The 15,247-nt window shown below is 50.7% G+C and overlaps 1 protein-coding gene across 1 annotated transcript in view; it reads right to left on the bottom strand.

Annotated features, from left to right (window-relative positions):
• The window catches only part of LOC132576669 (filamin-C), a 204,861-nt gene that overhangs the window by 19,965 nt on the left and 169,649 nt on the right, over positions 1–15,247 (bottom strand). Inside the window, exons 31-36 of the mRNA XM_060246039.1 lie at positions 13,818–13,991; positions 13,524–13,685; positions 10,877–11,080; positions 9,140–9,292; positions 7,747–7,869; positions 4,161–4,406 (exon numbers count right to left, since the gene is read on the bottom strand). Coding sequence (XP_060102022.1) covers positions 4,161–4,406; positions 7,747–7,869; positions 9,140–9,292; positions 10,877–11,080; positions 13,524–13,685; positions 13,818–13,991 — 1,062 coding nt within the window. The remainder of the gene's footprint in view (positions 1–4,160; positions 4,407–7,746; positions 7,870–9,139; positions 9,293–10,876; positions 11,081–13,523; positions 13,686–13,817; positions 13,992–15,247) is intronic.

The following is a 15,247-nucleotide window of genomic DNA, read 5'->3' as shown; positions in this document are numbered from 1 at the left end:
TTTAATGCCAGCAGCTCACAAAGTAGAATTTTTGCTCACAAGACTCTGCGGCTTAGAGGGAACGTTGGTGGTTAGCTGTGTAGGTCTGAAACAACAGAGCAAAGTTGGAGTCCAGTGGCAGCTTTAAGACCAACCAAGTTTTATTCTGGGTTTCAGCTTTCGGGTGCATGCTGCACGCTTCTTCAGATATAATGTCCGCAAATGAAAGCTTATACCCAAAATTAAACGCCGTTGGTCTTAAAGGTGCCTCTAGACACAAACTTCGTTCTAAAATGCTAGAGAGATGTCCTCTACAGCACAGACATGAACACACAAATGCATGTGCCTATGCTTATTGTTATGCCCACACACACACAAACACACACATTTAAGCCCGTTTCAAGTGGTTAGCCACCCACGTCAGTCCTTAGTAGCAGAACAAAATCTGGGTCCAGTAGTACTTTAAAGACCAACATTTTCCAGAGTATAAACTTCTATTTGTCAAAGTGGAATTTGGCCGATACCATTATTTTGACCTGACAGAGTGAGTTTTGATTCACAAAAGCTTATACCCGGGGCTTCCTGAGTTTTCTGAATCTCTGGACACCTCTGGAATTCTGACACAGGGTGGCGGGTGGAGCCACAAAAAACGGCAGAGCCAACCACAAAATGCCAGGCGGTGAGGTTATGCCTAACTCGAATAGTAATCCTGCAACGTTTCAGGCGGAAGCGTTTAAGAGGATGCCTTTTAAATAGGGTTGCCGATATCTGGGGACTTTGGGGGTGGAGCCAGGAGACATTGGGGGCGGAGCCAGGAACAAGGGTGTGACAAGCATCATTGAACTCCAAAGGGAGTTCTGGCCATCACATTTCAAGTGACTGAACACTTTTAAAATGTCTTCCTTCCATAGGAAATAATGAAAGATAGGGGTACCTTCTTTGGGGGCACATAGAATTGGACCCCCTGGTCCAATCTTTTTGAAACTTGGGGGGGGGGTAGTTTGGGGAGAGGCACCAGATGCTATGCTGCAAATTTGGGGGCTCTACCTCAAAAAACAGCCCCCTCAGAGCCCCAGATACCCACAGATCCATTCTCCATTATTTCCTATGGGAATAAATCTCCATAGGAAATAATAAAGTTCCCAGGAGGTATTTCCCTCCCCTCCCCCCGCTTTCTGATGACCCTGAAGAGGGGGGAGGGCCTCCAAACCCGGGGATCCCCTGCCCCCACCTGGGGATTGGCAACCCTACTTTTAAAACAATCACATAGTTTAAAGCATTCTTCTTGCATGCACACACACGCTAATGCTGTGAAGACCCATGTGCTGCGATGGCAATTGATGCCAAAACCACTTTTTAAAAACAATCTGCCCAGGGCTTTTTTTTTGTAGCAGGAACTCCTTTGGATATTAGGCCACACGCCCCTGATGCTAGACCACTAAGCCACAGCCCGGGGTTGCCAAACTGCAGCTCGGGAGCCACATGCGGCTCTTTCACACATATTGTGTGGCTCTCAGAGCCCTCACTGCCCCACGGGCTGGCTTGGAGAAGCCATTTGTCTTTATAAATCACTTTTCCAAGCCGAGCCAACCAGTGCCTTGGAGAATGCATTTAAAGTTGCTTTCTTTCTACCTCTTCCTCTCCTCCCTCCCCATCTATTTTCTCTCTCTCTCTTTCTTTCTCTCTGTCTCTCTCTCTCCCTTTCTTTCTCCCTTTCTCTCTCTTTCTTTCTTTCTTTCTTTCTTTCTTTCTTTCTTTCTTTCTTTCTTTCTTTCTTTCTTTCTTTCTTTCTTTCTTTCTTTCTTTCTTTCTTTCTTTCCCTCCCTCCCTCCCTCCCTCCCTCCCTCCCTCCCTCCTCCCTGTCTTGCAGCTCTCCAACATCTGACATTTCTTCTATGTGGCTCTTACATGAAGCCAGTTTGGTCTTCCCAGCCACAGCTCCTCCTTCCCCTCAGCCCTGAGTTTAGCAGCCTCTAAGCATTAGAAGGAAATAATCTGGATGCAGAAACTCTCTTCTCTGGCTTCCTGAGCCACAGGCTGAAGGAACAGGACCAGGGCCGGAAAAGTTGGATAGTTTCAGAGGGCAGCCGTGTTGGCCTGCAGTAAAACATCCAGATTCAAACCAAGGAGCTCCTTAAAGGCTCCTTAAATCTCCCTTCATCAGATACAAGTAGGAATGGAGGTCATAGAATCATAGAGTTGGAAGGGACCTCCAGGATCACCCAGTCCAACCCCTACACAATGCAGGAAATTCACAAATACCCCCCAGGCTTTTCTTGTAGCAGGAACTCCTTTGTATATTAGGCTACGCCCCCCCCTCCCCGATGCAGCCAATCCTCCAAGAGCTTAAAGTAGGCCCTGTACGAAAAGCCATTTAAGCTCTTGGGGGATTGACTACATCAGCGGGGTGTGGCCTAATATGCAAAGGAGTTACTGATAAAAAAAAAAAACCTCTGCCTCCCCTGTACGCACACCCAGTGACCCTCTATGCACAGAAGATCGTAGAATCATAGTGTTGGAAGGGACCTCCAGGGTCATCTATTCCAACCCCCTGCCCAATGCAGGAAACTCACAAACCCCTCCCCCTAAATTCACAGGATCTTCATCACTGTCAGATGACCATCTAGCTTCTGTTGAAAAACCTCCAAGGAAGGAGAGCCCACCACCTCCCAAGGAGGAAGCCTGTTCCACTGAGGAACCGCTCTAAACTCACAAACACCTCCCCCTAAATTCACAGGATCTTCATTGCTGTCAGATGGCCATCTAGCCTCTGTTGAAAAACCTCCAAGGAAGGAGAGCCCACCACCTCCCGAGGAGGAAGCCTGTTCCACTGAGGAACCCCTCTAAACTCACAAACCCCTCCCCCTAAATTCACAGGATCTTCATTGCTGTCAGATGGCCATCTAGCCTCTGTTGAAAAACCTCCAAGGAAGGAGAGCCCACCACCTCCCCAGGAGGAAGCCTGTTCCACTGAGGAACCCCTCTAAACTCACAAACCCCTCCCCCTAAATTCACAGGATCTTCATTGCTGTCAGACGGCCATCTAGCCTCTGTTGAAAAACCTCCAAGGAAGGAGAGCCCACCACCTCCCGAGGAGGAAGCCTGTTCCACTGAGGATTCGCTCTAACAGTCAGGAAGTTCTTCCTAATGTTGAGCCGTTGATTTAAAATCATAGAATCATAGAGATGGAAGGGACCTCCAGGGTCATGTAGTCCAACTCCCTGCCCAATGCAGGAAACTCACAAGAACCTCCCCCCAAATTCCCAGGATCCTCATTGCTGTCAGATGGCCCTCTAGCCTCTGTTGAAAAACCTCCAAGGAAGGAGAGCCCACCACCTCCCGAGGAGGAAGCCTGTTCCACTGAGGAATCCCTCTAACGGTCAGGAAGTTCTTCCTCATGTTGAGCCGAAAACTTTTGATTTAATTTCAACCTGTTGGTTCTGGTCCTTCTGGGGCCACAGAAAAAAAGATGGCAGAAAACCTCCAGGATCCCAGTTCAAACTGGCCTGGGGGGGCGGGGGTGGGAATTGCTAGTCTCTGGCTGACAAAGGGACCTTCTGGCACTCACCAAGCTCCTACCTGCAAAATTTATTGGTCTCGAAAGCAGGGGTGGAAATTCTAGCAGGAGCTCCTTTGCCTATTAGGCCACACCCCCCTGATGCAGCCAATCCTCCAAGAACTTACAAGGCTTTTTTTTGGGTAAGCTCTTGGAGGATTGGCTACATCATGGGGGTGTGGCCTAATATGCAAAGGAACTCCTGCTGGAATTCCTTACAGGGCTCCTCGTACAGGGCCTACTGGAAGCTCCAGGAGGATTGGCTGCATCAGGGGTGTGTCGCCTAATATGCAAAGGAGGTCCTGCTAGAATTCCTTACAGGGCTCTTCGCACAGGGCCTGCTGAGAGCTCCAGGAGGATTGGCTGCATCAGGGGGTGTGGCCTAATACGCAAAGGAGGTCCTGCTGGAATTTCCACCCTTGCTCAAAAGTGCTACTGGGCTCAAGTCTAGAAACTCTGGAAGAACTGAAGACCGCTGAAGCGTGCCTCAGCGAGGTCTGCATTCCAACATCGTGCCATGCAAACATGTGGTTACGTCCCTCCCCATGCAAGGGACCTGTGGAACCCCATGCTGTGAATACCCCATTTCACACACACACACTGCACGCCTGCAAGGCCCACGCACCCTCCTGGGTCCGGGCGATGGTGCTGCCAAAGGAGCCGAGACTCTCGCGGCCGAGGAAGTCGCCGAAGACGTTGTGGAAGGGGTCCCCGCCCACTTGCGTGGACTCCTCCACCCGTACCTCGCGCTTGGTCTCGCCGCCGCGCGTCTTGCTGATCTCCGTCCGCTCGGTGCGCGTGTAGGTGTGGCTGCTGCGCGTGAAGGTGCGCGTCAGCCGCTCTTGAGCCGACACCATCTGGAACCAGTTCCCTGCGCGGGGGGGGGGGGGGGGGCAGCAAGGAAGAAGAAGAGGAAGAAGCAAGAGGGGAGGAGAGGCAGGTTAGAAACGGGGCGGGGGGGGGGGGAGAAGCCAGGGGTGGGAAATCGTCCTTTGAGGGTCAACCGGTTTTTGGACTAGAAACCTCCTGACAGTGAGGAATCTAAGCGACGTGGTCACAGGATATGACCTCCACAGCAGAACTGGGAGGCTTTGCAAAATCCTGAGAACTTCAAAATCATGCTTCTAGTCCTCGTTGTTGCAGATGGTGCAAGCCACACGGGATCCGGGCTGGCCCCTTTCGGGACATATACCTGTGCTCTCCCGATTTCCCCCTGAGCTCCTTCATTCTTTAGGGGGGTCTCTCTGCTGGTTCTAAATCATCACTTTTGAACAGAATTAACCCTTCACTTCCTGCTGAAGGAGATTCCCACAAGCTCTGCCCAAACCCTACAGCCAAATAACGCAGGGCAACGAAGTAAACGCATGAAGATCTGCTCAAAGAACTGAGAATTCTTTTTCATTGTTTCTCAAAGGCCCCACTCCTCCCCCCCCACCCCGCAATTTCTCGCTTTGAAGGCTGCAACTCATCAGCAGGAAGGAAGTGAAACCGCTTATCAATAGCGGAGAGCATTGAGGGGAAATTCAGGCCTTTCGGTCCCTGTTAGCAACCCAGAAGAGATAAGGAGCCCTTTGGAGCTCCTGGTGTGGATCAGATAGATTCACGGAGGATCAGTCTATCCATGGCTTCTATCCATGGTGGCTGACGGGAACCTCCACATCCAGAGGCACTAAACCTCTGAATCCCAGAGCCAGGAGGCAACATCTGGGGAAGGCCTCTCTGCCCTGTTGTTGGATCTCCAGAGGAACTGGTTGGCCACTGTGTGACATGGAATGCTGGACTAGATGGGCCCTCACTGGTCTGATCCAGCAGGGCTCTTCTGATGTTCTTCTCAGGGGAAGGCCTTGGCCTCTCTGCCCTGTTGTTGGCCTTTTGGAGGAACTGGTTGGCCACTGTGTGAGACAGGAGGCTGGACTAGATGGACCCTCCCTGGTCTGATCCAGCAGGGCTCTTCTGATGTTCTTATGAAGGCCTCAGCCTCTCTGCCCTGTTGTTGGCCCTCCAGAAGAACTGGCTGGCCACTGTGTGAGACAGGAGGCTGGACTAGATGGGCCCTCCCTGGTCTGATCCAGCAGGGCTCTTCTGATGTTCTTATGAAGGCCTCAGCCTCTCTGCCCTGTTGTTGGCCCTCCAGAGGAACTGGCTGGCCTCTGTGTGAGACAGGAGGCTGGACTAGATGGGCCCTCACTGGTCTGATCCAGCAGGGCTCTTCTGAGGTTCTTATGAAGGCCTCGGCCTCTCTGCCCTGTTGTTGGCCTTCCAGAGGAACTGATTGGCTAATGTGTAAGGCAGGTGGCTGGACTAGATGGACCCTCAGTGGAGTCCATCTAGTCCAGTTCTTATCTTCTTATGAGGGGAAGGCCTTGACCTCTTTGCCCCATTGTTGGCCCTCTGGAGGAACTGGTTGGAGACAGTTGGACTAGATGGACCACTGGACTGATGGACCACTGGACTAGATGGACCACTGGACTGATCTAGCAAGGTTCTTCTTATGACAAGGTTTACGATGCCCAGAGATTGGCTGAAGCCCAAAATGGAACCCCCCCCCCACCAAGAACAATTATTTTCCAAAACTTTCACCAAAAAAATCCACGACGTTTATATTCAACCTTAATATTCTGCAATTCGGGGTATTTGGATATTGGACAATTTCTGGAGCTAGGTTTTAAGGAAACAACAATGCGTGAAGAGTAGATTTCAGGAATGCTGTGTGCCTTCAGCATTTGGCTACCAGACTTCAGTTTCTCACCAGGGTCCCTCAAAACCCAACATTACAATACACAATTTTTGAAATGTTGGGATTCACAGTCCAAATGTTGAGGCTGGGTGAGTGGGCATCAACGTGGCAGATGAGGTTCAATGTGGCCAAGTGCAAAGTAATGCACATTGGGGCCAAAAATCCCAGCTACAAATACAAGTTGATGGGGCGTGAACTGGCAGAGACTGACCAGGAGAGAGATCTTGGGGTGGTGGTAGATAACTCACTGAAAATGTCAGGACAGTGTGCGTTTGCAATAAAAAAGGCCAACGCCATGCTGGGAATTATTAGGAAGGGAATTGAAAACAAATCAGCCAGTATAATAATGCCTTTGTATAAATTGATGGTGCGGTCTCATTTGGAATACTGTGTACAATTCTGGTCATCGCACCTCAAAAAGGATATTATAGCACTGGAAAAAGTCCAGAAAAGGGCAACTAGAATGATTAAAGGGTTGGAACACTTTCCCTATGAAGAAAGGTTAAAACGCTTGGGGCTCTTTAGCTTGGAGAAACGTCGACTGCGGCGTGACATGATAGAGGTTTACAAGATAATGCATGGGATGGAGAAAGTAGAGAAAGAAGTACTTTTCTCCCTTTCTCACAATACAAGAACTAGTGGGCATTCAATGAAATTGCTGAGCAGAATGGATTGGGTTAGAACGGATAAAAGGAAGAAGGTTATCCGTTCTAACCCAACTGATTAACATGTGGAATTCACTGCCACAGGCTACAAGCATAGCCAGCTTCAAGAGGGGATTGGATAAAAATATGGAGCAGAGGTCCATCAGTGGCTATTAGCCAAAGTGTGTATATATATATGTGTGTGTGTGTGTATACACACACATATAATGGCCACTGTGTGACACAGATTGTTGGACTGGATGGGCCATTGGCCTGATCCAACATGGCTTCTCTTATGTTCTTATGTGACACAGAGTGTTGGACTGGATGGGCCACTGGCCTGATCCAACATGGCTTCTCTTATGTTCTTCTGTGACACAGAGTGTTGGACTGGAGGGGCCATTGGCCTGATCCAACATGGCTTCTCTTATGTTCTTCTGTGACACAGAGTGTTGGACTGGATGGGCCATCGGCCTGATCCAACATGGCTTCTCTTATGTTCTTCTGTGACACAGAGTGTTGGACTGGATGGGCCATCGGCCTGATCCAACATGGCTTCTCTTATGTTCCTATGTGACACAGAGTGTTGAACTGGATGGGTCATTGGCCTGATCCAACATGGCTTCTCTTATGTTCTTAAGCCCGCTTTCTAATCTTTGCAAAAAAGAAATGGCTTTCTAGCCTGGACCCCAGCAAAGACAGAAGAGCAGGAGGAAGAGGGTGTAGAGAAGCAGCGGGGGGCAAGGGGGAGAGCAAATCTCTATTGGTTGGCCCCCCCAGCTCTTCCGCTCCTGAGCCCACAGTGGCCACGGCCATGACTCAGCCCCTACCTGGAATCTTGAGGTTGAGATCGCAGGTGCTGCCGATGGTGGCGATGGAGGGGGCTTGACGCCGGCGGGTGATGCTCTCCTTCATGCGCCCCTCGCCCGTCATCTTCACCGTGAAAGGACTCCCTGAAAGGATACAGAAATTGGAGAGTTTTAGTGGCTTCCAGGCCATTGCATCCACCCCTAGCACAGGGTAGGGGATCCAGAGCTAGAGCAACTCCACAGATGGCTGCCCAGATTCAACTCGAAGATATGCTTCTTTACAAAATGAGAGATGAACATGTAGGATTTGCTGCGAGAGGATGTAGTGACGGCCACAGGCATAGATAGCTTTGAAAGAGGATTAGAGAGATTCATGGAGGAGAAGTCCATCAGGGGGTATTAGCCGTGGTGACTGAGGGGAACCTCCATCTTCAGAGGTACTAAAACTTTAAACCACAGAGCCAGGAGACTACATCGGGGGAAGGCCTCAGACTCTACATCCTGTTGCTAGACTTACAGAGGAACTGGTTAACCACTGTGTGAGACAGGAGGCTGGACTAGATGGACCCTCCCTGGTCTGATCCAGCAGGGCTCTTCTGATGTTCTTCTCAGGGGAAGGCCTCGGCCTCTGTGCCCTGTTGTTGGCCCTCCAGAGGAGCTGGTTGGCCACTGTGTGAGACAGGAGGCTGGACTGGATGGAGCCTCACTGGTCTGATCCAGCAGGGCTCTTCTGCTGTTCTTATGACCTCCTGCAAAGGACAGCCCACCTCTGACTCTAGTTGATTGGTTCATTTGTGGAACCGCTAAGAAGTCTGTGAACTGAAACCTGTGAGGTCCATGAGTGGCTCTTAGCCACAGCGTATTGTTGGAAATCTCTGTCTAAGGCAATGATGCTCTTTATTCTTGGTGCTTGGGGGGGACGGACGGTGGGAGGGCTTCTGGTGTCCTGGCCCCACTGATGGACCTCCTGATGGCACCTGGTTTTTTTGGCTACTGTGTGACACAGAGTGTTGGACTGGTTGGGCCATTGGCCTGATCCAACATGGCTTCTCTTATGTTCTTATGTGACACAGAGCGTTGGACTGGCTGGGCCATTGGCCTGATCCAACATGGCTTCTCTTATGTTCTTATGTGACACAGAGTGTTAGACTGGATGGGCCACTGTCCTGATCCAACATGGCTCCTCTTACGTTCTTATGTGACACAGAGTGTTGGACTGGATGGGACACTGGCCTGATCCAACACGGCTTCTCTTATGTTCTTAAGTGCTGCTGGATTCGAATCTAGCTGTTCTGCTGCAGACCGACAAAGCTATCCTTTGAAACTGTCTCTGTAGTTTGAGACAGAGAAATGAGAGACGGGCAGCCTGGGAATCCAAAGGGTTCGGGGAGGGGCGGGAGAGGGAGAGAGGTACCTGGCACGTGCTTGTCGGCAAACTTGATGTTGATGATGTAGTTTCCGGGCTCGGTGGGGCAGTAGGTGACTTTGCAAGTCCCGTCTTCCATGTCCTCGCAGTTGATATCCACCTTGCTGGGGCCTTCGATGGAGAGGCCCAGGCCGCCGTAGCCTAGAGGGGAGACACCAGATGGCCTTAGATGGCAGTCCCTTTTTCCTGGGAGCTTCTTTTAGAATGTATTGAATTTGCCTTCTTGTAAGGGAAGGCTGCCTAGCAGATCAAACGTAATAATAATATATGGCCTAAAGTAGGGGTCCCCCTAGCCTTTTGGAACCCGGAGTCACCTTTGAAGAAGAAGATGATATTGGATTTATACCCAATATACCCTATACTCCAAATCTCAGAGCTGCTTACTATCTCCTTCACCTTCCCCAGGACCGGATCTACACGTTATTTGAGGGGGAGCAGAGTGTGAAAGCTGCCGTACTGCAGTTCTAAGCTCTGCTCACAACCTGAGTTTGATCCCCGGCGGAAGCTGGGTTTTCAGGTAGCCGGCTTGAGGTTGACTCAGCCTTCCATCCTTCCGAGGTGGGTCAAAGGAGTCCCTAGCTTGGTGGGGGGAAAGCGTAGATGACTGGGGAAGGCAAGGGCCGACCACCCCGTAAAAAGTCTGCCGTGAAAACGTTGTGAAAGCAATGTCACCCCAGAGTTGGAAATGACTGGTGCTTGCACAGGGGACCTTTCCTTTCCTTTTCCTATACTCTGAATCTCAGAGTCTCAGAGCAACTCACAAACTCCTTTATCTCCTTCCCCCTCAACAGACACTCTGTGAGGTGGGTGGGGCTGAGAGAGCTCTCCCAGAAGCTGCCCTTTCAAGGACAACTCTGTGAGAGCTATGGCTGACCCAAGGAGGAGGAAGGAGAAGAAGAAGAAATTGGATTTATACCCCACCTTCACTCTGAATACAGTCAGGCAGAGTGGCGTAGCGTGGTAAAGCTGCAGTACTACAGTCCTAAGCTCTGCTCACGACCTGAATTCGATCCCGCAGAAGCTGGTTTCAGATAGCCGGCTCAGGTTAACTCAGCCTTCCATCCTTCCGAGGTCAGTAAAATGAGTCCCCAGCTTGCTGGGGGGAAAGTGTAGATGATTGGGCAAGGCAATGGCAAACAACCCCGTAAAAAGTCTGCCGTGAAAATGTTGTGAAAGCAACGTCACCCCAGAGTCGGAAACGACTGGTGCTTGCACAGGGGACCTTTCCTTTCCTTCCCTTCACCCCAAGTGAAGAATAGTTGCAAAGAGCTCCATGGTGCAGAGTGTTAAAGCTGCAGTACGGCAGTCCTAAGCTCTGCTCATGACCTGAGTTCGATCCCAGTGGAAGCTGGATTCAGGTAGCCGGGCTCCAGGTTGACTCAGCCTTCCATCCTTCCGAGGTCGGTAAAATGAGTCCCCAGCTTGCTGGGGGTAAAGGGTAGATGACTGGGGAAGGCCAGGGCAAACCACCCCGTAAAAAGTCTGCCATGAAAACGTTGTGAAAGCAACGTCACCCCAGAGTCGGAAACGACTGACGCTTGCACAGGGGACCTTTCCTTTTCCTTTTAAATTTAAAAATGACGTCCCCTTGTGGGCCCATTCTATCTTATGGCCTCCTCCCTGCCAGTGGCGTGCCAAAGAGGGAGATCCTCCGCCACTGGGGGGAACTTGGCACCCACTAGATGGAGCTGAGGAATCCTTGGCCACGATCCCAGGGCTCCTCACCTGCAGTGCGTGTGTCGACGATGAACTCAGACACCTCGAAGGTGCGGCCTTCCACCAGCCCCTTGCCCGACACTTTCACCTTGCTGGCATCTCCGATCTCCGACTGGCCCACCATGATCTTGAAGGGGCTGTTGGTGACGTGTTTGCTGCTCTTCTTCACGCTCACGATGTGCTCGCCCACCTCCTTAGGGGTAAACGAGATCCCTGGGGAGGGCCAAGAGGAAAGGGGTCAGGGCCGCTGGGTGGGGAGGGAGCTGGCGCAGCAGCAAGGCGTTTCCAGTGCAGGCTTCGGGAACGGCACAGGAGGTCAGGTAAAGCAATCGCTCCACCGACGGGCAACGAAAGGAATCGTCAGCTAGCACAATTCAATGCGGTTCAGCTAACTCTAGGGCATTTGACATGAAGGCCCGGGGACGCTTTCGGGCTTGTGGCTCTGGAGGAGATGGAAATGGGCACTAAAAGGCTTCTGTGGTTCCAGCAGAGGGAAGGAGGAAGCAAAAAGAGAAGACTGAGCGTTGGGTTAACGCTTGGTTTTTGCATCTCATTTTGCACTTAGTTTCTGGTTTAGCATCCCTCTTCTCTGGATGGGAATGCTAAAGCATTTCGTTTTTTAAATCTGTTTCTGGTATTTTTATTTTATATACATTACAAAATTGCAGAATTGTAACTAAAGAGTAAAATGACAAAGCATTTCATAACAACATCCAATTAAGTTAGTTACTCAATCACATCCGTTCCAGTCCATACAAAGACAGAGGAAAAGCGATTTCATAACGGAGGTACAGCAGCCTAATTTATATATTTACCTTAATATCTCCTATACCTTTAATCTGAGAGAAGAAAGTTAAAATGCATTCTTTTCCCCCTACCTTATTTTTAACCATTCGTATAACTTTCCCCATTTTTTTTTTTTGCAGCTTCTGGTTTCGATTTCCCATTTATTAGTGCTGTTCGTAGATCCAGCTCACTGAGCTCAGCTATTTCTAAAACTTTAACCATGAAGTCATCCAATGCAGGTACCTTCCTTTCTGTCCCATACTTAGGAAAAAAGGATTCTGGCTGCAGCGTTTCATTTTTTTAAACTCCTCAGTAGCGCTTTAAACTCGCTGCCTCCGCTCTCTGTCTTTTGACGGATTTCCTACTAACATAGAGATTGCATGGGTGACCCCAAGGGAAGTCTGGGGCTGCTACACAAAAGAAGGCAATTGCAAACCGCCTGTACATATCTTTTGCCCTAGCCCGGTTGGCTCAATCTAGCCCAATCTTGTCTGATCTTGGAAGGTAAACAGGGTTGGTTCTGGTTCGCATGTGAGCGGGAGGACCACCAAGGAAGACGTCTAAAGATCCCAGGCAGAGACGGGCAGAGGCAAATCACCTCTGAACATCTGTTGCCTTGAAAATCCCAAGGGGTTAACATAAGTCAGCTGCGACTTCCCACCCCATTCCACCACCAGCAAGAATCCACCCTGTTATATAGAGCAGGGGTGGCCAACGGTAGCTCTCCAGATGTTTTTTTGCCTACAACTCCCATCAGCCCCAGCCAGCACGGCCAATAGCTGGGGCTGATGGGAGTTGTAGGCAAAAAACATCTGGAGAGCTACCGTTGGCCACCCCTGATGTGGCAGGTTCAGCCAGCTTGAGGTAAGCGAGAGCGTTGATTGAACAAGAGCAGAACGAAACACAATCAGGCTACACCGCTCCTTATATCCATTTGAGCTGAGTTAAACACGCCCCCTTATGCGGGCAGCAATTCGCCTGATTGGTCTCTCCAGGATCCTTCATTTGCATTTCCTGAGAGAAACGCCTCACGTCCCGATTGGCTGGTTCTAAAAGAACAGCCAATCGGAATGTAGGCCTCAGGGTCCTATATATAGCATTGGAAAAAGTCCAGAAGAGGGCAACTAGAATGATTAAAGGGTTGGAACACTTTCCCTATGAAGAAAGGTTAAAACGCTTGGGGCTCTTTAGCTTGGAGAAACGTCGCCTGCGGGGTGACATGATAGAGGTTGACAAGATTATGCATGGAATGGAGAAGGTAGAGAAAGAGGTACTTTTCTCCCTTTCTCACAATACAAGAACTCGTGGGCGTTCAATGAAATTGCAGAGCAGTCGGGTTAAAATGGATAAAAGGAAGTCCTTCTTCACCCAAAGGGTGATTAACATGTGGAATTCACTGCCACAGGAGGTGGTGGCGGCTACAAGCATAGCCAGCTTCAAGAGGGGGTTAGATAAAAATATGGAGCAGAGGTCCATCAGTGGCTATTAGCCACAGTGTGTATATATATGTATATAAATTTTTTGGCCACTGTGTGACGCAGAGTGTTGGACTGGATGGGCCATTGGCCTGATCCAACATGGCTTCTCTTATGTGACACAGAGTGTTGGACTGGATGGGCCATTGGCCTGATCCAACATGGCTTCTCTTATGTGACACAGAGTGTTGGACTGGATGGGCCATTGGCCTGATCCAACATGGCTTCTCTTATGTGACACAGAGTGTTGGACTGGATGGGCCACTGGCCTGATCTAACATGGCTTCTCTTACGTTCTTATGTTCTTATGAAGTATACTTCAAGGTCAACTAACAGACATAACAAGCCAGCAGTCAAAACAACCCATACACAACACACAAACCCAGCTGGCTCACCAATGTGCCGGTTGGGCAGCCGCTTGAGCAGACACGGCTCCTCGTTGCCAGACGGCGCCCGGATGCTGGCCGTCAGCAGGCTCAGGTCACTCTCCGTGATCTTCAGGGACACGTCGGTGGAGGTGCCCACGTTCAGCTGGGAGGTCCGCATGGAATCGTCCCCTGGCATTGGAAGAAGAGGTCGGAGGCCCTCGGTTAGTGGGCTTCAGTGCCTCTGCAGGCGGGGAGGGGATGGAGACTGAGACTGTGGGGTGGGGTGGGGAGGAGAAGAGCAAGGTTTCTTGCAAAGCTCACCTGTGATCTTGGCCGTGAAAGGGCTGCCGGGGATATGCTTGTCGTCAAAGCGTACGATGATGTTGTAATCGCCGGGCGCCGTGGGCAGGTAGGAGACGGTGCAGGTTCCGTCTTTGTTGTCCTTGCAGGTGATCTCAGCCTTAGAGGGGCCCTCGACAGCGAGGGAGAGACCTCCTAGGGGGAGGAGACAGCTGTCTCAGTCTTTGCCTGCCTTGTCTCTCTAGGAGCCACAGAAAAGCTCCTTCTAGCTCCTTTGAATCTCTGCTGCATCAGAACCTGCTTCCTGTAACCCCAAAATCTAGTACACTGCCCCAGAATCCTCTAGAACAGGGGTTTCAAACATGCGGCTCAGGGGCCGATTCAGGCCTTTGGAGGATTCCTATCAGGCCCCTGAGCAACTGGCTGCCATCCGCTTCCTTCTCCCTCTCTCTTGCTTCCTTCTGCACCACAGCTTGCTTTCGCAGGCTTGCTCAACCGCACAGGAGCTACAAAGCAAAACCTCTGTTTTCTCCATTGGCTGAGGCTCCTCCCTTGGGGAGGAAGCGGGGGAGGAATAGCTTGCTTTGCAAGGCTCTTTCAATTGCACAGCAGAGCTACTGAGCCGACATGAGCCATGTGTCTGGGCATGTGCAGAGAGTACCACAAATTAGCACAGGGGTTTCAAACATGCGGCCCAGGGGCCGATTCAGGCCCTTGGAGGATTCCTATCAGGCCCCTGAGCAACTGGCTGCCATCCGCTTCCTTCTCCCTCTCTCTTGCTTCCTTCTGCACCACAGCTTGCTTTCGCAGGCTTGCTCAATCGCACAGGAGCTACACAGCAAAACCTCTGTTTTCTCCATTGGCTGAGGCTCCTCCCTTGGGGAGGAAGTGGGGGAGGCATAGCTTGCTTTGCAAGACTCTTTCAATTGCACAGCAGAGCTACTGAGCCAACATGAGCCATGTGTCTGGGCATGTGCAGAGAGTACCACAAATTAGAGCAGGGGTGTCAAACATGCAGTTTGGGGCCCGAATCAGGCCCCTGGAGGGCTCTTATCAGGCCCCCGAGCAATTGGCTGTCATCTGCTTCCTTCTCCATCTCTCTTGCTTCCTTTTGCATCACAGCTAGCTTTGCCAGGCTTGCTCAATCGCACAGGAGCTACAGAGCAGAGACCTTGGAACCTAAGCAGGGTGGGCCCTAATTAGTACTTGGATGGGAGACCGTCAAGGAAGAAGTCCAGGGTTGTTACGCAGTGGCAGGCAATGGCACACCACCTCTGTTAGTCTCTTGCATGGCCCAGGCTAGCCCTATCTCACCCAGCGTGGCTTCTCTTATGTTCTGAAAGATCTCAGAAGCTAAGCAAAGTCAGTTCCGGTCAACACATGGATGGGAGATCACCAAGGAAGCCCAGGGTTGCTACGCAGAAGCAGGCAATGGCAAACCACATTTGAAT

Source organism: Heteronotia binoei, chromosome 8, assembly GCF_032191835.1.
Source record: "Heteronotia binoei isolate CCM8104 ecotype False Entrance Well chromosome 8, APGP_CSIRO_Hbin_v1, whole genome shotgun sequence".
In the NCBI taxonomy this organism is placed as follows: domain Eukaryota; kingdom Metazoa; phylum Chordata; class Lepidosauria; order Squamata; family Gekkonidae; genus Heteronotia; species Heteronotia binoei.
Note: the sequence above shows the minus strand (reverse complement) of the source record. Positions and strands in the feature narration are given on the sequence as shown.